This window comes from Anthonomus grandis, chromosome 6 (assembly GCF_022605725.1).
Source record: "Anthonomus grandis grandis chromosome 6, icAntGran1.3, whole genome shotgun sequence".
Lineage (NCBI taxonomy): Eukaryota > Metazoa > Arthropoda > Insecta > Coleoptera > Curculionidae > Anthonomus > Anthonomus grandis.
The window spans coordinates 6786139-6810111 of NC_065551.1; the positions used below are offsets into that span (position 1 = coordinate 6786139).

General features: G+C 32.7%; 1 protein-coding gene across 2 annotated transcripts in view; it reads left to right on the top strand.

Moving 5' to 3' along the window:
• LOC126737742 (meiosis regulator and mRNA stability factor 1) overlaps positions 1-23973 on the top strand; it is a 153388-nt gene that overhangs the window by 101429 nt on the left and 27986 nt on the right. The window contains exons 15-21 of one of the 2 annotated variants that reach the window (XM_050442759.1): positions 3628-3845; positions 3916-4248; positions 11679-11834; positions 12257-12487; positions 21154-21354; positions 21439-21706; positions 21774-21889. In XM_050442759.1, coding sequence (XP_050298716.1) covers positions 3628-3845; positions 3916-4248; positions 11679-11834; positions 12257-12487; positions 21154-21354; positions 21439-21706; positions 21774-21889 — 1523 coding nt within the window. The remainder of the gene's footprint in view (positions 1-3627; positions 3846-3915; positions 4249-11678; positions 11835-12256; positions 12488-21153; positions 21355-21438; positions 21707-21773; positions 21890-23973) is intronic. The other variant, XM_050442760.1, reaches the window with a different exon arrangement.

The following is a 23973-nucleotide window of genomic DNA, read 5'->3' on the forward strand; positions in this document are numbered from 1 at the left end:
TATTTCTGTTTTATAAATATAATTTTTGTAATCATTGCGTATATTAATCTTTACTGTTTTGCGTAAATTTGAAAAGTTGTCGTAATCAGATTGTCTTCGGTACAGTTTCCACATTTTATGTGCCTTTTGTTTATTTTTAATTAGATAGATTGTGTGTTTGGAAAACCATAGAGGGTATTGTCCCTTATTGATCTTAATTCTAGGGATGTGGTTAATAACAATGTTATCTAAAACAGTATAAAAACATGCAATGTTAATATTTACATCTTTAGATAAAAATAATTTGTCCCAATGAGTAGAATTAATAATTTCATTGATAGTGTCGTAATTGGCATTATTAAATTTTAACTTGGTATATGAATTACTAATAATGTTTTTCTCCGATATTAAATTAACACTTATATCCAAAGACATGTGATGGCTATCTTCAGGCACAAATGGATCCATACTTTTATTTACAATAACTTTTGTAGAATTAGAAATAATAAGATCCAGAATTTTATCACTAGCATTGAAGACGTGATTAAATTGCTTTAGATTATTAAAGTAAAAAGCATCAGAAAATGCTTTGCTGCAAGGATCAGTGGCGTTGATAGGCAATAAATCCTTAACATTCGGTTTTTGTGACCATATTAAATTAGGTAGATTAAAGTCACCCATTATTAAAAAATAACTATTAATATTAGTGCTTATAATATTTTCTAGTTTAGACAAAAAGTTTAGATAGTTATTTACTGCCGCATGAGGTGGAATATAAACAGTGCATAAAAATAATTTTCTGCCCCCCTCTATAGTAACGCTCACCCATATGTTTTCGATTATTGTGTTATAATTACACCACTTAGAGACAAGTTCCGTGTGGTATACGTCACGAATCGCCAATAAGACACCGCCACCATCACTTTTGCCACTAATGTTAGCGTTCCTATCAAGTCTAAAAATATTATAGTTGTCAGGAAACAGCTCCGAGTCCAGAACGTTGGGATTTAACCAAGACTCGGTTATTGAGATACAGTCGTATAGACAGGTGCAGGCAGACTGATAAAAGTCTACTGTCTTTGTCCTAAGGCCTCTGGTGTTTTGGTAGTAAATAAAAAATTGCTGAGACGAAGTCATTAGGAAAAGAAAAGTTGTAAGTTGGCACAAGAAATTACAAAAGTACTAATTAGAAGATATGGTTTATAGTGATGCTAGCAAGGAAGACAGAGTGTACTCATTAATAATATTAATGGCTTTGCTATTCTCGTCCCTCTTTATGAAAACTTTCATTTCTTTCACCCAACAAAATTTGAAGTTAGAATTTTTACAAAATTCCCTAGCTTTCTTGTGAAGTTGCTTATAGTAGGGTGAAAGGTGTTCGTTAACAAATATTTTTGAGCCATGTTCAAATCCTAAGTCTGTTGCCTTTAACCCGTGATTTCTTTTCAGTTTATTATCTCTATGATTTTTATTCTACTTGTGCGGACATTTTTAAGAAATCCGTTCCTAAGACCACCCAAATAAATAAAAAATATCCAGTATGGTTTACCAAAGAAATTATTAACCTTATCAAGCTCAAATACAAATTTTTTCTTAAAGAGCAAAAAAATCGGTAACTTTTGGAAGTGAAGATACCGATCCACTCGAGCTGCTGTAAAAATGAAAATTGAAGGTGCCTATGCTGACTATTTAAGGGATGTAGAATCTGGTTTGAAAGTAAATCCCAAATTGTTTTGGTCTTTTGTTAAATTTCTGCGTGATTCTAGAGTAAATGACTTTTGAGGACAAAACCTACTCAGGTTCTGAAGCTAATTTTTTCAGGTCAGTGTTTATAATTGATAATGACTTGACTGTTCACCTACGGAGCCCATGTGATTTTTCTGCGCCCAAATGATTTCCGAAGATGAAATTCTTAAAGCGTTCAGCAGGATTAAAGCTAATAAAGCAATAGGCCCTGATGGTATTCCGGCATTTATCGTTAAGGGCTGTCGTGATTATTTTTTACAACCATTTAAACATCTTTTTAATTTAATCATCAAAATCTTAACGTTTCCAGATAAGTGGAAGATTAGTAAAATTCTTCCTATTCACAAATCCGGCTCTAGACATGAAATAAAAAATTATCGATCTATCAGTATTATTAGCTCCATATCAAAGGTCTTCGAGTTGATTATTTTTGAGCGTCTATTTCATGACATCTCAGGCCGCATTACTTCATGTCAATACGGGTTTTTACCAAGAAAATCTACCTTGTCACCGCGTTTTGTCAATATGTCCATGAAGCTATCAACGAAAAATCACAAGTTGACGTTATATATACTGACATGGAAAAGGTTTTTGATAGAGTGATGTTGATACATACATTATTGAATTGATTAGGTCATACTTGAGTAAGAGGTTCCAATACGTTGAGATTAAGGGATCTAGGTTATTTATCTTTAACAGCACCTCTGGGGTTCCTCAGGATTCCAATCTTGGTCCCCTTTTATTTTTGGCGGCCATTAACGACTTAATATGCAACATAAGAAAAGCAAAGAGTCTTCTACTTGCTGATGATTTCAAGTGTTTCTTACAGATTGACTGCATTGAAGACTGTCACAACTTACAAAGTGACTTCTCTGATGTTGCTAACTGGTGTGACATTCATAGCTTTAAATTAAATGTCAGTAAGTGTGCTTGCATATCATTTACCCTCAATAGTAGCCCTATAGCGTTCAGTTATGTATTAAATGATTTAGGACTTATTTTTGATATGACTTAGGACTTATTTTTGATAGTAATTTATTTTTTTCTTTTCACATTTTGTCCAAAGTTGACAGTGCATAAAAAATGTCTGGCTTTATTGCTAGAACCACCAAGGAGCTTGCATTGATGTCAGCCTCCATCTTTTTGATAGCTTGGTGTTGCCAATCTTGGAGTATAACTCCATCATATGGTCTCCCCTATATAACGTTTGGATGGCTCTGATTGAAGGGGTGCAAAGGAGGTTTCAGAAGTGTATGTAATACCGGAAATTTGGTGTTTATCCCCCTAGAGGTTGCGACAATGAATACTTATTGTCGGTGTTTGACAGACTCTCTTTGAGTAAGAGGAGAATTAAGATATTCTTGTTAACTACTTATAAAATATTGAAAAACAATATTGATTGTCCTGACATTCTTTGCCATTAACAGATTAAATTCTCGTAATTCCAGAATGTTTTACTTAGCCTATCCACGTACAAACCTTTACAAAAACTCACCCATATATAAACTCTGCTATTATTTTAATTTATATTCTTCACATATAGGTATTGACTCGACTAGCCTCAATCAATTTGGTACATTCATCACCAATAAACTTAAATCAACATAATATCCTGTTGTAAGAGAATTTCGAGTGGCCGTACGTTTTTTTTTGTTTTTGTATTAACCTTAAATATTCTTAATCATGCAATTCTAATCATTGTTACCTTATTATTTTAATATGTGTGTTAAGTAAATGTAAGGTATGACTTAGTTGGTACATTTTACTTAGTGTTTAGTTGTTTTTTTTCCTATTAACTTAGTATACTTTATATTACTTTGTATTTAAGTTGGTATCTATAAGTAGCTTTTGGCTGTTGATACGGTGAATAAATAAATAAATTATTTTTTTCTTACATTTTAGAAAAAATATTAAAATCGGTAGCTCCCTCTCTCATACCAAACATTAACTTGTTATGCAGAGAAGTTGTTGATTTATTAAAAAATATGGACAAATGTCAGATATCGTTACGAAAATTTATCCCTGCGTACCATCATCATTTTGGACGCCAATGTCGAGTGGCAGATTATGGATTCACGAAGTTATGGGATTTATTAGAGGCTATTTCTCATGTGGTCCAGGTAATCTTAATGACATTATATGAAAATTGCTAAGAGATAATTATAATGTTCAAAATAATATGTTTCATAGATAATGAGCGATAGCTATGGAGGGGACGGCCGCACTATAACACTGACTCATTCCGCTCAAATGCGCCGTTTCACCTCAGACTTACTCAGGGTACTCAAATTGCAACCAAATAAGCAAATCCCCATACAAGAGTTCTCCGCTGCATACGAGAGGGCCCTGAACAAACCATTTAACCCCGTTGAATATGGACTTTGTACTTTAGATGATTTGTTATGCGAGATTTCTGAAAACACTGTGGTCATTATGAGGACCGAGGAGGGAGTTTTTATTTCAGTGCCTAAAAGGGAACAGACGCCTGAAGAAGCTAGTCGGACAAAGCAATTTGCTGGAGAGGTAAGTCAATTTCAAACAAAAGTCCTCTTTGGCTTTCTGATTGATGATTCCCATATTTTTATTATTTTCATGTATAGGTATTTTATTGATTTTTAATTTTTTATGATCGATACATTTTAATTTACTTAGTTTACTTTTAGTAGACAACTATAGTGGTGGCCAAAATTATGGAAACTTTAAACTTTTTCAAATAATGCAGAAAATATCGCAATGCGAAAACTCTCAAAAATATAAATAAACAGCTTATCAGCAAATAACGAAATTCCAATGGAGGAAAAGCAAAAGAATGTTGTTTATTAGTTTTGATGAAAGAGGAGTTATTTCTCTGTGGCCAAATGTATGGAAACCTTTAATAAAATCATAATAATTGTTTACTACAAGCTGTTTAACGGTACGATTTTGTTTGAGTGAAGACAGGCATCATGCCTAAGTCTAAATACTTATCTAGTGATTTAAAAAGTAAAATAGTTGAACTATACCAGAAGGGTTATAAACAAATTGAAATAAGTAAAAATTTAAACATTTTAAAAGGCACTGTTTGAAAATAATTTAAAAAATTGAAGAGAGAGGAAATGTTTCGGTAGCCCACAAGCAAGAAAGACCAAGAAAGTTGTCCAAAAGAGCTATGAAGGTAATGAAAAGAACATTGATGAACGACCCAAAGAAAACTTCTATAGATATTTGTAGAGAAATTAGTGAAATGGGGATTTCTGTGTCTGCTCGCACGGTGAGAAGAAGGCTAAATGAAGTGGGGCTTTTTGGAAGAGTTGCTGTAAAGAAACAACTAATATCAAAGAAAAATAGAAAGGATCGCTTGAAATTTGCACGAGATCATCTTACCTGGTCTCACCAAAATTGGAATACTGTATTGTTTGGTGACGAAACGTGAGTGAGTGACGGGAGACGTTATGTCCGGCGACCAAAAGGTACAAGGTAGAGCCACAAATACCAAATGCCAACGGTAAAACATGGTGGTGGAAGCGTAATGGTGTGGGGTTGTTTCTCCCGATCAGGTGTTGGCCCCCTGGATAAAATCGATGGAATAATGGACCGTTTTCTATACAAAGACATATTGGAGAACAACATGTGCCTTATGCTGAGGAGGAAATGCCATTGAGATGGTTGTTTCAGCAAGACAACGACCCTAAACACAAGTCCCAATTTGTGAAAAACGGGTTAAATGAACAGAGCATTGCTTTAATGGATTGGCCGTCACAGTCCCCAGACCTGAATCCCATAGAGAATTTATGGGATCATTTGGACAGGAAGATTCGAAATCATTCGATTTCAAATAAGGCTCAACTGTGGGAAATACTGCAAACTGAGTGGGCTGCCATTTCCAGTGAAGACTGTGCAAGACTTGTCGATTCTATGCCACGAAGATATAGAGAAGTAATAAATTCGGAGGGATATACCACAAAATATTAGTAGATTTTGATTTAGATGTAATTTATATAAATAAAAAAAAAAAATTTCTTCAGTTTCCAAACTTTTAGCCAAGAAAATATTAATTTTATTTCATTTTTTTTTTATAATACGTTTTATTTCAAATTAATATGTTAAGTTAGGTAATATATTATATATACTTTATCACAATATGAGTAACTTTATTATAGTTCCTGGTTTCTTAAAAAAAATACAAATTAAAAAAGTTTCCATACTTTTGGCCACCACTGTAGGTACTTATGCATAGCACATATGCATGTGGCTTATTCAATTAAGACATTCAATTTATCTTCTAACGGCAAGGCTATCGAACTAACGGATGCAGAGATTTCACAGAAGTTTTTGAATATCAGATTAATTGTATTATTCTGAGTGTTTACCTTTTTTATCGACTTGACACTGGTACTTTTAAGAGATACAAATAATTACTCATTTCATAGTAATTACTCATTTTCAGATACAAGTAATTACTTTATATCTTGTAATGCGATGTAAAACTTTTATCAAAAAATTTTGCTAAAAATGTACTTGGCTCGGTGATTCCTTGTTCCTATTTATCCCTGTAAATGATTGCATTTTCAGTGAAGCTTTTTTTAGATCTTTACATTTGAATATGGTAAACTAAGACGTTCTAAAGATGTTTAAATATCGGTACGTAAAATCTGGTACGGCCATTTATGTTTATTTTCTTTCTCATCATGTTTATTTGTCTTTCCCATCAATGTTGTACGATCTTGCATGTATATTTCTGATTGTTGTGGTTTAAAACTTCATCGTAATAACATTTTCTAGAAAAAGTATACAGGGTGTCCCGGTTCATGTGGGAAATCTCTCGGATTCAGGAGGAACATCGAGAACCTTTTTGGAGAAAAAAAATAAACGAGCCAATGTTTTTTTTAATTTTTTTAAATGAGATAAGTATGCTAGTTATTTAAAGAACAGAGAAATTTCGATGTAAGTCATTTAATTTAAAATAATACATGTTCCTGAAAATACAGTGGTGTCCTAAAAAATACTTTACAAAATAATAAAAAACAACCTATTAATAGAATAGAATTTAAAATTAGAAAAAAACAACTTACAAAAAAATGCCAAAAACCAAATATGTAAACAAAAGTTAAATTCTTCAATACGAGCAATAAACAATTAATTATTAAAAACTTCATAAGTAGGTTCGACGTGGGCTCCGTGAACTCTAACACATTCGCGGGCACGACGAATCGAAGACTGCTGCACTCGCCACAATAACCCAAGATTGTTTTTTATATTATCACAATGAAATGTAATTCTTTGGAGCAGTTCTTCCCGAGTATCGACTGGGGTGGAATACACCAAGGTTTTAAGGTGACCCCATAGATAAAAATCTAATGGCGTTAGATCGGGAGACCGAGGAGGCCAAGCAACAGGTCCTCCTCTACCTATCCAACGGTTTTCAAAAGTATTATTTAGGTGGTGTCTTACAGCAAGGCTAAAATGGGGTGGAGCTCCATCATGCATAAAATACATATCTCGGCGGGTTACAAGGGGCAAATCTTCTAATAAATCTGGAAGATTGTTCTGAAGGAACTCCAAATAAAGTTCTCCGTTTAAACGTGGTGGCAGTTCAAATGGCCCAATCAAAAAATTGCCAATAATTCCTGCCCAGATATTAATTGATTGGAATTGATGTTGATGATGAAAAATAATAGTATCACAGGGATTTTCATCAGCCCATACATGCGAGTTATGTAAGTTTTCAATTCCATTTTTGGTAAACCCTGCTTCATCCGTAAAAAGAATCGTGCTGATAAAGAAAAAAGAAAAGAAAAGAAATGTGCTATATTACGTAAGACAACAAAATCTTGTGTACAAGCATCCTAAAAACTAAAAAATTCCAAATTTACTTTAAATTTCAAATTTCAAACAAACATAACATCTAAAACACTTTACCATAACATTTACACACATTACCAAAATTAATCATAACAAAACAGATTGAGAAAAAAAAAAGCATCTTTTTGATAAATTTCATTAAAAAATAAGTAAAGCTGTCAATAAAACAGAATTTAGAAGAAGTAAATTAAATTATTTAACAGGAAACAAAACTAAAACACTAAAATGATGTCAGAGCACAGGTTAAAAGGTATCATTGAAAAAATCGTCAAGGCTATAATATGCCCTGGATAATAAAAGTGATTTTAATTCCTTTTTGAATCTCTTAACTTCTAAAATTTGTCTGATACATAAAGGAACATGGTTGTAAATTTTTTTGCTAAGGTATATAAGTGAGTTCTTGGTGAGGGAGGATGTAGGGATTGGTAAGGGAAAATCGTTAACCTGGCGAGTCATATGACCAGTGTTAGAGGGAGGTTTAGGACATTTATGAATAAGAGTAGCTGTTTCTAAGATAAAAAGAAAAAAAAGAGTTAGGATTTTTTGAGATATAAAGAGAGGTTTACAAGAATCTCTTAACCCAGCGGAATATAGGTATCTAACTGCCTTTTTTTGAATCACAAAAATTATGTTTAATAATCCCTTGTTGCTTAAACCCCAAAAAGGCAAAAGATAGGGTTATTTCGCTGCTGATCTAACAGCCAGTTTGTAGGAGCAAAATCTCTGGGCAGTAGTTCATGCACTTTTTGTAAGTGATATTGGTGCAACAGTTGTTCTTGAAGTACCATATGTACAATTGTTTTGGACGAATGAAGCTAAGCGGCTAATTTTCGAGTACTCGTTGAAGGAGTGTCAGCTACAGCGTCTAAAATATTTTCTTCCAATTGCACTGTACGTGCTGTTCTCCTCTGACCACCATTATTCTTTTTTTTTTTTCAAAACATCCTAAAATTGCATTAAGGAAATTTAATAGTATTACCTCATTAAGTGGAAAACAGAAACCTACCAGTTTCCCTTAGACGTTGATCAACACATTGAAATGTTTTCTGATCCGGAATAATGCGATTGGGAATTTTTTCTTCGTACAATCCTTTTGCTTCCAGTGCATTGCAAGACGCCAGACCATACATAAAATGCATATCTGCATACTCAATTAAAGTAAACTCCATATTTTGACGTTTATTTAAATTAAAAGTTACCAAAAAATACAAAAATTTAAAAAAATATTATCAAATAAAGGATGAATATGTTGACAAACAGTAGGTTTAAATGATAGGTATTTGCTAAATCTGGGTATAGCAACGTTTGTAACAATAATGCGTTCAAAAATGTAAAAATTCCGATAAATAAGTCAGGTACAATACAATTGGTTTACATTATTTTTTTATTTTTTTTTTTATGTTTAGTTTTTAACTTAAGAATAACAAAATAGAAATAAACGTATAATAAATAAAAAATATTTTTTAGGACACCACTGTATTTTTAGGAACATGTATTTTTTTAAAAATTAAATGACTTACATCGAAATTTTCTGGTCTTTGAATAACTGGCGTACTTATCTCATTTAAAAAAAATTAAAAAAAAAACATTGGCTCGTTTATTATTTTTTTTCTCCAAAACGGTACATTTTATCGATAATGAACAAGAGTACCTTTTTTTTAGCCTAGGGTTCAAGGTATCCAAATTTATTTTTTTAGACTTTAACATACAGGGTGTTAAAAATATACGCATTAAAGTGTACAACCTAGTCCGCCCCTGGTAAAGTAAACAAGGTAAATGTATTTTAAGAGGTCCCTAATAGTGTTCATCACCTAAAATTTTCAATAAATTCTACCGGGTAGTTTAAAAGTAATTTATGAAAAACCAATTTCCAGCAGCGTCCTTTAGGAGGTTGTATCTTCGTAAAGAAGGCCTGTAGGAATTTTTTTTATAGGAACGTTCGGTATTATTTTTCGATGTTCTACCTGAATCCGAGAGATTTCCCACATGAACCGGACACCCTGTATATGTATATACAGTGGATCCGTAAAGTAGCGGATAAATTCAATAAAAATTTAATGGACCGTTTCCGACAAAAATGCCCGAACCCGTCGATTTTAATATTGGCTTTAGGGTTTTTCTACGTGGAAATTAAATATACGTACAATATACTAGTCAACAATATACAATAATATAGTCACCCTGACTCAAAAAATATATTACATCATCAATATGTTTTTTAAATGGAAACCACCATTTTTTAATGCAGAATGAGAAAAAACGCATTTTTTTAAAAGGGATATGGTACAAATGAATAGCGGTTACATAAGCAATTTTGAACGAAAAATTATTATAAAATGTAAAATTAAAGAAATACCTATCTAAATTAAATGTTGGTATTTTGTTTTTTTCTTTTTTGTTGTCAGTGTCAAAAAGTGAATGTATTTTGGTGCAACTATTTGAAGTATTTCTAAATTTGCAAGTGATGTTTATTCTTTTTGAGAGCCGAAAGCGCAGTGTCATCCTGCGTTTTATTAGTAACTACAATTTAATATCTACTGTTATTGTATGAAATATGAGACAATTAACCGAACGTGAAAGAATCGAAATCTTGTGCATGATTGGTTTCAGAGATATTTCGAGTACCTGTAAAAGGTTCGGGCATTTTTTTCAGAGTTTAATTTTTTATTGATTTTATCCACTACTTTACGGATACATGGTAAGATTTTTTTGATTGGTCGCACACAGTTGGTCAGGATAAATAATTATATTTCTAATGGTATTGAAGTATTTTCAGGCGTGCCTCAAGGTTCGCATATTGGACCGGTCTTTTTTAACTTGTTCATAAAAGATCTGAGTGATATAATTGTTCATTCAAAGCATCTTGCTTTTGCTGATGATTTTAAACTGTATGAAGCCATTGAGTCATATCTTGATGCTGAGTTACTTGAATTAGATTGAAATAGTGTTGCTGAGTGGTGTAGTAGCAATAGTCTGGAACTGAATTTAAAGAAGTGTGTATGTATTTCGTTTGGTCGTTCTAATAAAATTATTAATTATCAATACACAATCAACAATAAGGAACTCAAATCAGTTGATACAGTTAAAGATTTAGGTGTTCTTTTCGATACCAAGCTAACTTTTTTGCCGGACATTTTGAATATTATTAACAGGAGTATGCGTAGTCTTGGTTTTATCACTAGAAATAGTGTACATCTTTCACCTTACTGGTTCAAGTTACTTTGTTACTCTTTGGTACGTTCCTTGCTTGAGTATGCGTCTGTAATTTGGTTCCCTTATTATGATTCTCATATTAAACGCCTTGAGGCTGTACAAAGAAGATTCTTAAGATCTCTTGCCTAAAGAGCTGAAGTTATTACTTTTCGTAATTATTACATCGACTATAATGCTATCAGTATCCAATTTAATATCCCTAATCTTGAAGTTAGACGGCATTATTATGATGCTTTAATGTTTTATAAGATCTTAAATGCTTTATATCATTGTCCTACCGTCTTGGAAGCAATTCCTTTTAACACCTGTCAAAGAAGGATCAACTCTTCTATGTTTCGTTTACCCTTTCATTCGGCCAACTATGGATTTTTTCTCCACTGAATAGGACTTTGCATTTCCGTAATGAAAATAGCTTGGATCCATTTTTACAGCGGCTTACGGTCATTCAAATCAAAAATAAATAATCTTAGACTTTAACCTACGTTTCTTGGATAGTGTTAAGTTTTTAGCCTTGTTGATGATAGGCATTGTTGTTTATTAAACATGTTTGCAAATTTTTTTTTACTTTATTATTGCGAATAATAGCCTCATGAACGTCCGATCAATAGTTAGAACCAAAAAAAGTAAACCACTGTTGCATTCTCATTTTTTTTTTCATTTCTAAACCCATGCTTGACAAAATTGTAAATGATGAAAGGTTCTAGTATTAAGCCTGATTTTAATATTAACTGGTATTATATTACCTATAATATTCTAAAAATTGTAATTTAAATATTCATCTAAAATAAAAAAAACTTCTTCGTTTTAGTAGTCGTTAATCCGAATAGTAGGAACAAAAATATTTACAAATTTGTCAAACGGCATTTAAATTTGTTTTTTTTTTACTTTTGCATTATTAGGTGATAGATCTGTTAAGGCATACGCCATACTGCACCATGCTTTTTAACAAATTTGTTCCTGCTTATCATCACCATTTCGGCCATCAATGCAAAGTTTCCGATTATGGTTTTGCCAAGCTTATTGAATTATTTGAAGCTATACCAGACGTGGTAGAGGTAAAAATTTGAATGTTTGTATTCGTTTCATAATGTGCGTCTCAGGTACCAGAGTAGAATCAAAGAAATTAATCAAGTTATTGTGGTCAATATGTGCTTGAAAATATTGAATCTTTCGTAAGATTTTATTACCTACAAACAAACCCTACTAAGAAGCAAATTTAATTTTAAAAATTTACTTACAAAATATTTTGCTTTACTTCTTTAGCGTAAATTTTCACGAGAAGCTGTTACGAGATCGAGTTTAAAAATAGAAGTTCTTTAATTTTACTCTGGTATAACTATGTGTTGTCGGTGTAATACTTTGATCAAGTCAACTATTTTTATGGTAAATGTCTTTGCGGATAATTTTGTTAGTATTAGTTTTACATGTTGCAAAAACGAATATTTTCCTAATGACGATTAAATAAAACTTAATTCAGATAAAAGAACTACCAGACGGAGTACGTACAGTAAGCCTAACATCTGAACAATCCTTGAAAGTCCTCAGCTCTCAAGTACTGCAAGTAATTCGAAGCGTCGACTCTGGTACGTTAAAGTTCGAGGATCTTCCGCAGTTGTATTTTAGGGAATTCGGTTACTCTCTAAATCCTCAAGTTTACCAGTGCGATTCTCTCGAAGACTTGGTTGATAAACTGGGTGATTTTATTCAGGTAAGAGTTTTTTTATTTTTTTTTAATATTGAAGAGTTTTACCATTGTACATGCATTTAAAAAATCAACAATTATTTTAAATTAATCAAAATACAACTTAAACTGAACTTAGTTTTTTTTTTTTAATGAGATGCCTTACATAGTGACTCAAAATTGAGTGCAAAGATTTAAGGGCGTATTTACCAGCCAAAAATAAGAAGTTTTTTTCATAAAAACGTATGTCCTAACTTGTTTCGTTTTCTAGATACAGAGTGTAAAAGTTTTTTAATAAAATCGATTTTTTATGAGTTATTCAAAATCCTTTCAGCCGATTTAAATAAAATTTGGTAATAATCTGTGCCTGGTCCTATTAAAAAAAGAAAGTAAGTAGGGGGCTGTGACCTTTGTTAGCAGTAATTTGTTTTTCTCCATAACCATGACATATTTGTCATTATTGACGTTTTGGTGTTTACAGTCGGTTTCGTCGTTTTTGTGTGGTTGTTCTTCATTTTTCTTTTCTTTTAATAATGGAAAATGAACCATTTTCATTTGAGCACCTTGCAGAAATTCATTTTGTTTATGGCCTGGCTGATGGAAACGCGCTTGAAGCTCGTTTCATGTACTTTTTTTTCTCGTTTCATTTAGGATGTACTCGTTAAGATTTCCTCATCGTCGTCTGCCCAACTGCAGAACTTTCTGCAACTCTCATCAGCATCTCCGGGAATTTGGAAGATTGCAAACTACCAGAATGAATGTTGGTAGGCCGCGTCAAGTCCGCAACGTGATGACGGAACAGGAAATTCTACAACTTATTGAGGAGAATCCTGCGTTAAGCACAAGGCAAATTGCACGGGATTTAAACCTTCGTCAATCGACAGTTTGGAGGGTTTTACATGAAAATAGTTTTTATCCATACCATATCCGGCGCGTTCAGGGTTTGCTCCCACGAAATTTTCCTCAGCGGGTACAATTCGCAAGATGGATACTAAATAATTGTGCCAGGGATCTGAATTTTTTATCTCTCATCCTATTTACGGACGAAGCCCAATTTACCCGCGATGGGGCGTTAATTATCATATCCATGTTTGGGAAATTGAAAATCCCCATGAAATTCGACAGTCGAACCGAAGAGCAGTTCAGTTTAAATGTTTGGGCAGGGATTGTTGCAGACTTTTTAATTGCTCCATTTATTTTTCCCCGAACTTTAAATGGTGATACATACGTGGACTTTTTACAGAATCATTTACCCGGTTTATTGGAGGATGGGCCGTTGAATATTCGCCAAAATATTTATTTTATGCACGATGGAGCCCCTCCCCATTTTCCAATAACTGTCCGCGAATATTTAGACCCTGAATTCTCCAGACGCTGGATCGGCCGAGCAGGTCCAATAGCTTGGCCACGGCGTTCCCTAGACTGTACCCCGCTAGATTTCTTTCTATGGGGCCATGTTAAAAGCTTGGTGTATGATGCAGGACCAGTTCATTCCATTGAAATCCTACAACAACGGATATTTTCATGCCTTCGAGGTAGTCAGAAACACTCAGACATTTTTTAACGCGTTCGGCAGTCCATGGAGGCAGTCATTTCCAGCATTTGTTATGAAAATCTGCTTTTCATCATCTTGGTATGTATCTGTTACTTAGGCTAAGTTAAATTTTGAAAAGAAATTAAATGAATCTCAATAATCGATGCGAATTTATTATTTGTTTTAATAGGGCCAGGCACAGATTTTAATTTTATTCCTGGAAACAAAGCTAGATACGAGTAAGGTTCAAGAGGCAAGAAAGTTACATTAATGACCGCTTAATCTAAAAAAAATTTAAATTGTCAAAAAAGCGGTGGCCTACCATAATTTTATCTATAAGTATCAAGTAGGTAGCCCCCTGAGACGCCACTGGAATTAATAAATTTATTTTATTCCCATCAAAGGAGGGCCTTTATGACGATAAATAATCCTACCAAATTTTATTTAAATCGGCTGAAAGGATTTTAAATAATTAATAAAAAAACCGATTTTATTAAAAAACTTTTACACTGTATCTAGAAAACGAAGCAAGTTAGGACATACGTTTATATGAAAAAGAGTTCTTATTTTTGGCTGGTAAATACGCCCTTGAAATCTTTGCACTCAATTTTGAATCACCCTGTATATGCCTGTTTTATAAAATGAACAAAAAAATATTTACCTAAATAGATTTTTTTATTAATGTCTAATTTGGTGCTGCAAATATTTTTATATATATGTGCACATACAAATTGCATTTTGCGTGATATTCCTCCTTTTTTTTTCCTGCGGGTATGGATGTATGACAAATTACCTGAATATCGCAGTTTGTTGTTGAGAGCAGGCTGCATTCTTCTGAAATTAATGTACCATCTGGAGCACCGCAAGGTGGGCATCTTACATCCTAGCTTTTCAGTAATTTTCTAAATGATATTCAGAGAGAAAGAGTAACAGGTTTAGGGGCGCTATTAAAACTGATTTTGTTTCCTGATTTTGTTTCCTTTGAAGAAATTCCAACGTTTCGGCTACCTTCAGGGTTGACACGTTATAGTTTACAGTAAAATCTGAACTTTCATTGACTTAAAAATTAACACGACGTTTCAGTTGCTTATATACTAAAGCTGTGTGGCGTCTAGTCATGCGTGAAGTTCATTAAATCTAGTGTCCTGACAGTAACCAGATGTTGGGAATATCAACACAGTTTTGCGTGATGTAAGTTGCTTCCAGAAATTTTCTTTTCTTTCAATGTTACTCCTTGCACAAATTCTCTGCTTCTGTCCAATGTATGTTGTGGCCATTAGACCAGGCGGGTATACGCAGCTCTTGGTGTCCAGTAGCCAACCTAGCTTGGTCTTCGATACTGAACCTCGTATGGTTACTTAGAACATTTAAAGGCTAGAATTAGCATTGCCGTGAGACTATGGGCAGTTTGTTTGCTTGCAACATCTTTGATGCAATGAGGCCAAATGCTTATGTATAAATGACAAAAAAAAACATTTTATAATTTCGTAAAAATTTGTCATTTATTTTCACAGGCAGAAAACAATACTATTGTTCCTCTTTAATAAAATATGATAATATACTCTATAAAGAAGTCGATATTCAAAGTTAAATGAATGCAGATAACGTATATTAAAGAAAAAGGCAACAACATCGCAATGCCGCTCGATCCACACAAGATGTCTTTTCCAGTGACGTCGTCAAAAAATATTTACATGATAAGTATTCATTAACAATAGATTATGCTTTCAATTAAGAACTGTATTTCCGTTTATTGACATTATGTTGTTAAATGTTACAGGTTTCAACACTTATGTGACTTTTTTTAAATTAACTATACGGAAAAAAAAAATAATTTTTTTTCTGTCTCACAGAAACTTGGGGTAATCAAAATAATGTAAATTTTATGGTTATAGAGGGATAATGTCTACGTGCACACTATTGTCACAATAATCTGGCTCATGGTGGCGCAGCTATCTGAGCACATAATGATATAAATTGTGATATTATTAAATTGGATGATTTTTGTTCAGAAAGGGATATCGAATTATGTGGGACGAATTATTTTATTCGTAATTTGTGTTGTATGATGGAAAAGTATTTTAAACCTAATCGCGAGATTATATTTTTAGGTGATTTTAACATAAACTCGCTTAATTCTCTAGAAAACCAGTAATTTAACTATGTATTGGCCAGTTTTAATTTAAAAAATCAGGTTCATATACCAACTCGTATTGGCCTTTTTTGTTGTTGCATAATTGTTGCAAAAATTGCTACTGTATTGGATTTAATTTTTACAAGTTTATCTGACTGATGCAGTTGTTAGCATGTAGTTATAGCAACAAATCTGAATTTTACTAATATTTAATAATAACTATTATATGTATGTTTTAATCGTAAAGTACGCCACTGGTTTAGATGGCCTCTTAATATTTAAACAAAATTTCTCATTCAAATAAAAAAAGCCTACCTGTTTTTTTGCTGACAATAAATATTTGTAATTGCAAATATTTCACCTGGTCATAATTATAGCAACATTTGAAATTTAGTGCTCTTTCAATCTGTTGAAGTGCAATATTGAAACAATTTTTATTGTGATTTCTTGGTAGTTATTAACTTATTTAAATAACAGTATGAGTCGTGGTAAAACCGTGTCTGTTGAAGTGAGGCAACTTATAATTAATCAGTATAAGTCAGGCATCAAACAGTCATCCATTGCAAAAAATTTCGCTCTTCACAGATCAGTTGTATCACGTATAGTGAAAAGATACAATAACACAGGGCTGGTAGTACCCAAAAAAAATTCGGGACGTCCCCGGAAACTTTAAAAAAAAGTGACAAAATGATTGTTCGGATTTCCAGGCAAAACCCATTTTTGTCCTCTTGAAAAATTAAAGGGCGTTTGGATGGCAGTGGGTGTTCCGATCTTAGTGAACGATCCATAAGGCGGCGTCTATTTGAAAATAAGTTGTTTGGACGCAGACCAGCAAAAAAGCCTCTTCTTTCCAAGAAGAACGTGAAGGCCCGACTTGAATTTGCTCGAGAACACCAGGGCTGGACTATTGATCAGTGGCGCAGAGTTATTTTTAGCGATGAATCAAAATTCAATTTATTTAAAAGTGATGGTGCTACATACGTTCGACGTCCTGTAGGCAAAAGATTTAATCCTCGGTACACTTCTCCTACAGTTAAGCATGGTGGTGGTTCAGTTTTAGTGTGGGGCTGTTTTTCGGGGTATGGTATGGGACCTCTTCACAGAATAGAAGGGATTATGGATCGATTTATGTACAAGGATATATTAAAGAATGTTATGTTACCCTATTCTGAAGAAAATATGCCGCTGTTATATCAATTTTAACATGACAATGATCCAAAACATTCTTCAAGGCTAATAAAAGAGTTTCTCCATGATGAAAAAATTAATGTTATGAAGTGGCCCTTCCAATCTCCGGATTTAAATTCAATAGAAAATCTTTGAGAAATTGTGGATAACAGGTGTAGAACCAGGAATTTCAAAAATGCTGGAGAACTTTTCGAAGCTCTTCAGGATACTTGGTTGTCAATCGATCATGATGTTATAAACAAACTTATTTTATCCATGCCAAAAAGATGCATTGCTGTTATAAGGGCTAAAGGGTACTATAATAAATACTGAAGAATATTATTGTATTGTAATCTTATTTTGACTTTGGAGAATAAATAAATTGATTTTTTTAAAATGTGTTGCGATAATTTTGTCCAACCCGTTTCCTAAAAAAAATTCCCATTTTTTATTTCTTTTATAAAGTAACAAAAAAATAAACATAAATAAAAAGCTTTGTAAAAAATACATCATAATATATACCAGTTTTTTTTCTAATCTACTACATCATATAATTTGAAGGAAAAATGTACTTGTTGCTATAATTATGGCCACTACTGTATATTTTCAAATCATATGTGTAGCATTTTAATGTAAACTTCTTACTAAACCATCGGGCTCCGGTAGTAACAAGAAATCATGGGTTACTAACGAAGTTCGTAAATCTAGTAGGCTATTAAAGGAGCTGCATCAGCGTCAGTGTGCGGTTGCGGAACTGAATGCAGTGTACAGAATTGAAAGCGCTAAGCATAAAACTTTTCTGATACTGTGGATTTTGTGTTTTTACCTTTTATAAAACTTTGATTAATAATTGTAAAAAACAATTTTACCAGCAAAAAAATATTGATTCCGAAAGTCCCAGTAGAACCATATGGTCAGTTGTGTCAGAGTTAAATGGCAACAATAAAAAGGTATCTAATATTAAAATTAATGATAATGGAGTTTTAATTAATAATCCCAAAGAAGTGGCTACTTACTTTAATGATTTTTGTTATAAAAGAACGAAAAAGCATCTTAAGCAATATTGCTAAAAATAAAAATATGACTACTAATATTTATAAAGACATAAACAGGTCAGTTATTTTACGGAAAAGCATGAGCATTATTCCATTTAATGAAAATGAAATTTTCATATTATTAAAACTAAAATTAAAAACAAAAAGTCAATTAGACCTGATGAAATTCCTTTACATATTTTTAAGAATACTGCTGGGGCTTGCCTTAAACCTTTAACTGATTTTATAAATTTATCTTTTAAAAAGGGAATTTTTGCAAATTCGTTAAAAATATATAAGTTATACCGGTATTTAAAAAAGGGTTCGAGTTATGCCTGACAATTACAGACCCATAGCCTTAACCTTAAATTTTTGAATATGCAGTTGATCGGCTTATGTCTTATTTAAAAAAAAATCAAATTATTTCGACTTAATTATTTGGATGGAATGGAATCCTATGGTGTAAGGGGAGTAGTGTTGAGCTGGTTTGCATCATTTTTGGCAGATCGCTCACAATATGTAGCAGTGAGGTATAGCTCCGGATCTAGTATGTGGTATGAAAACCTTAAATTGGACATTGCGGTTCCACAGGATTCCGTATTGGGCCCGGTGTTGTTTCTTTTATTTAATAATCCTTTGCCTCTGGCAATAACACATAGTGTCATCACCATGTATGCTGATGATACATCTGCGCTGGTCCGAAGACAGAACATGGAACCAGTTGATGTATCTGCTGGAAAAGCCTTAGAGGAACTTAGCAATTAGTTTATTTTAAATCAAGTTTACTTGAACAATAAAAAGACTAATTACATGGTTTTTCATGCATGTCATAGTCAAATAAATAGTGATATTAATGTATGTGTAACCAACGATAACGATTGTTTGGAACGCCAAAAATCAGTTTAGCTTCTTGGCTTAACATTGGATGATTTACTTTCTTGAGAATCTCATTGTTCTGAGTTGTCAATGAAGCTCGGTAGTTTATGTTATGCCATTAGGAACCTTAGGGTGGTAATGGAAATTAATCAACTAATTTGTCTATACCACGCTATTATACACTTACGAATTTTGTACGGTATTCAGCTCTGGGGCTGTACGTCGCCTGCATGGCGAGTATTTATTAGCCAAAAACAGATTCTCAGGTGTATTGCCGGAGTATCACCGATAACTTCCTGTAAACCTCTTTTTAGGGAATATAGAATTTGGACTATCCCGTGTGTATATATTTGAAGTTTGCTTATATGTTTTTAAAAATTTCAATTCCTTTACTGTTAATGGTAGTTTTCATAATTACCCAACTCGTTCTAGAAAGCAGGCTACTTATTTCTAAAAAATTTGTATTAAGAATAGGTCCAAAACTATATAACAAACTATCGAATGATATAAATATTAACAAAACCGTTTCGATATTTAGAAGACAGTTAAAGGAATTCCTAGCCAATAAATGTTTTTATGATGTAGATAGCTATCTAGCCGATTAGGCAGTTAAGTATTATAACTTTTTTAACGATGTAATGTTTTATTTTTCTTTTTTTTCTTTTTAACCTTTTTCTATATCACTTTACTTTTGACCATTTTAACTTTTTTTGTAATATATAGTATAGGTTGATATGTTTGAATTTTAGATATCTATAAATCTTATAGGTAGTTAGCAATATTTTTTTTTAGGCCGAGATTATAGCATGTAAAACTGTGATGAAATCCATACTCTTTGTATCTATTTTTTTGGATAATAAAAGTTTTGATTTTGGTTTATTAGCTCTTTTTGCATTTTTTAACGTCCTTCATTAGAGTAAATGTAGCTATCTATTAAAAAGCATTTTTATGGACATTAAATATTTTATAATTATTATAAATTTCTTAATAATTTTTATTATTCTACGTTTATGATGATGGTTCTCCCTTGATATGATGTTATCGGTATTTACTTGTGAAAATCGCCTTTTTTTCATGGTGCGACACAAACGGCACAAGTTTTTACCATCGTAACAGTTCACACTCAAATGAGACCTTTTTTCTTTTTTAACCAAAAACTTAAGAAAAAACGCAAAACTTCTCAAATGCCTAATGTAAACACAAAGCCGTTTGACAGGATGAAATTTCACAAGATGGCATCAGTTTTTGCTTGTGGTGTTGCCATTCCAAATTTTTGTCGTGAAGTTCGTTTTTCGAAGTGAAGGCAGTGTTGATGTTGAATTTCCTGTCTCCTGATTTTCTTCGAAGTTCCTTTGATGTACATCGTAAATCGTGTAGGATCCTTATGTTGCTATGGGTCTTTTCTTGTTATCTGTGCTGCTTTCCTAGTAGTTGTCATTATTAGTTTTTCTCAATAGTTTTTTCCGGTAAAATGGCAGGTCCAATGTCTTATCTGTAGTCATAAGGGTGATGTCATAAAGGTCGAAATATCTATGGTATGGTTATCTAAGAAACTATATTCTACTATTATGCCAAAATAAGGATGGAAAAGGATGGTTTTGAATAAACTATTGCTATTCGGAGGCGTAGCATCTGTTTATATGCAGATAGGACTACAGAAGACAGAAGGGAATGGAATGATTGCCCATTTGCATTTGCGTTAGTTAATAATTTTATACTGTTACTGTAGACATCGATTTATTACTAATAGATGCAATCTCACGTTCCATGAAATCACTAACAGTTTTATACATATTTTAGGTTAAGAGTGTTTTAGACACGAAACTGGTGGTGCTAAGACATTTTTCTTTACCTTTTTTCATCTTAACTTGCACCTTACTATTTTATAAAAAACAAACTTGTATTCCTTAAACGTGTAGTAAAAAAATATAATAAATATTTTTAATAGGTCATTCACAATAGTTCTGGTTCATTATTAAAGGCAGTAGAAATTGATGCCTCGCCAAATATTGTGGGAGTACGTTGCTGGGCTCTACTACTTTGCCCTCCTCACGTCAAAGATCTTAATTCCTTTCGATACGAATATCGTCAATGTTACAATAACACATTTTGTGTTGAATCTTTAAGGAACATATCATATGTTGTATCGGTGAGTTAAATTTCATAAATTACAAGTTTGTAAAATAGTCTTTCAACCCATTTAACTAGTTTTAATTTCTGGAAATTTTTGCAGCTTTCTACAATGAACAATACCGAATTTATTTCTCTGACCACTCTATATATTTTGGCCGCTCAACTTTATTATGTCATTTGCAACAATAATGGAGCAGTCGAATTCAGCAAATTGGAAAAAACTTATGAGGAATATTATTGTAAACCATTACAACTATCCAGTTATAATATAAATTCTGTCAACGAGTTTTACAACAAGTTTAACCTGATATTTTATGTCAGGGGAAGTAAGAAGAAGAGTGTTGTGGTTTTAAATAGAAACTTACAAGGTGGGATATTGCATTATATTTATGAGCCTTCTTTTAAAGTCTATGAATTATTTTATTTTATTTGTAGAACATATTGCTTTTAAATACGATAACAATAATCAAGAATCAGAAGGTCAATCTCAATGGGGCGAGAATGCGGTCAGAAAGTACAGTCCTCCTAAGCCCGATACTCCACCCACGCCGGTAAGTTTTCGTTAATTTCACAAAATATGTAAAAAAATAGTATGAAATTGTTCTCGTATACTTAATCAATTTGAAACCAAAGAAGTATTTATGGCAACGATTATAAAAAATACTTTTGGATTGGCTAATGTTTAGCTTTCTTCTTTGACTAAAATTATGTAAAGAACAATGATACAAAGATAAATGATATGTTAATCAGAACTGACGCTCGCATGGCTACGGTTTTGTCGGTATTTTAGTTATACATATTTCAGATTTTTGCAATAAGAATAAGTCATCGTACAGGTCCCGTCAGTAAAAAGTTTTAGGCCTTTCTGTGAGAACGGTCTCGCGCGCCAATACCGGCAACGCCGGGCCGAGATGCACGCCTTGCTTTTGTGTTGCACACTTGTCCTCACCAAACGGCCGTATATCTATTAGAATAAATTTAATTTTTGTGGTAGGCTAATTTTAATGTCAAAAATATCGCCGTTTTTAGACAGTTTTCACGATTTAATAGTGCAACTTACAAAATAAAGCTAAGATTTTTTATATCAATAATAATAAACAATTTTATTTCTTTTTGGAATAGGTAATACATAAATTAGATCAGTTCAACACCTCAAAATGATATATTATACTTGGTGACAATTAAACTACTGTCCTACGAGTAATTCCAAATGATTTGTGAGAAGACAAATTTAACTTGTGAGAATTAAAGAGTGAGATTTGACCGGAAGCGTTATATTCCTTATTTTAAATTTAATACTACACCTATATTTTTATGACATGACATTACTTTAGAATCCGATACCCACTACCTACAATTATCGACTGAAAGTTTTTGACATTTAATTTATTATTTTTATCTAGATTAACAAAACAAGCCAACTTATACCTTAGTTTCTTAAGTAAAAAGACATTTTTAGAAAAAATAAAATTATGTAAGAACTGAATATTTAATAAATGTTTTCTAATTCTAAAAGCAGACTGGCAAAAGTTATACCTTATTTAAACAATTTTTGATTTTTTTAGTTTTAATTCAAATTCAAAAAATAAAAGCAAAATGGATATGGCATCAAATGTCTAGTAGTCCAGTTGCATCTGCATATTTTCTTTCCACCCAATCCATTCCCTGACAACATGAGATATGAATTAGTGATTTGTCATGAATTATCCCAATGGGTATACTTTACCATACTTTATTTTCGAGAATGGTTCTGTACTAATCTCCTGTCAGAATGCTCTCTATTTGCCAAATTACTCCAGGGCCGTATTTGACAAACATATTTAGGATCGTATCGGGTGTTGTCCGGACGATAAACTCTTACTCAGCACGAAATTGTCGATTGCCAAGCTTGTCGTCCATAAAACTAACATCGTTCCAGAATTCTCAGGTATAAAAAAAGGTCAGAAATATCGAATAGTCTATTAAAAACTCGCGTGTCGAATATACAGGGCGGCGCATCGAAAACTTTCCCGCAAGGCATTACAGGGAGAGAAAGAACTTTTCTTTAAAATCAAAACATACGTCAAGTTTGTGTGGGAGAGGGACAATTTTTGATGTCAAAAGCATAACAAAATCTTTAATTCATTAGATGGGAGTTTTGTAGCGTTTTATTTTTCTATTCCTTATTTTCACTAACGCTCCATTGATATTTCATTAATTTCAATAATTATATTAATAATTTTAGTCAACTTCTTTTATTCATATTTCTTTAAATTCACACTGTCAATGACACATTACTACTGTAACGCATCACTTTCCTGGTTTAATTATTCATGCTTTCTGTTGACGGTCCGTCACTCTTCTGATTGGTCTTAATTAATGTTTTCTCTGATTGGCTGACATTGACAGCTCAGGCGAGAGGTGGGGTCGTTACTGATTTAGTCGGTACTGCATCCATTTTTCGAGGACTTGTTCCCGTGTCACAGGTAGAAAGAAGCACACGTAAAAGGCCAGTTTTTTATTTCCGAAGTTTGTGAAGCAGGAAGTGGCCAATATGGTTTGTAATTTATAGTCCTTAATCTTGTTCCTTTAGAGAACCGTTTATTTCATAATTCTGGTGCAGGATGCCCAAGATTTTAATGGATAGATAATGAAA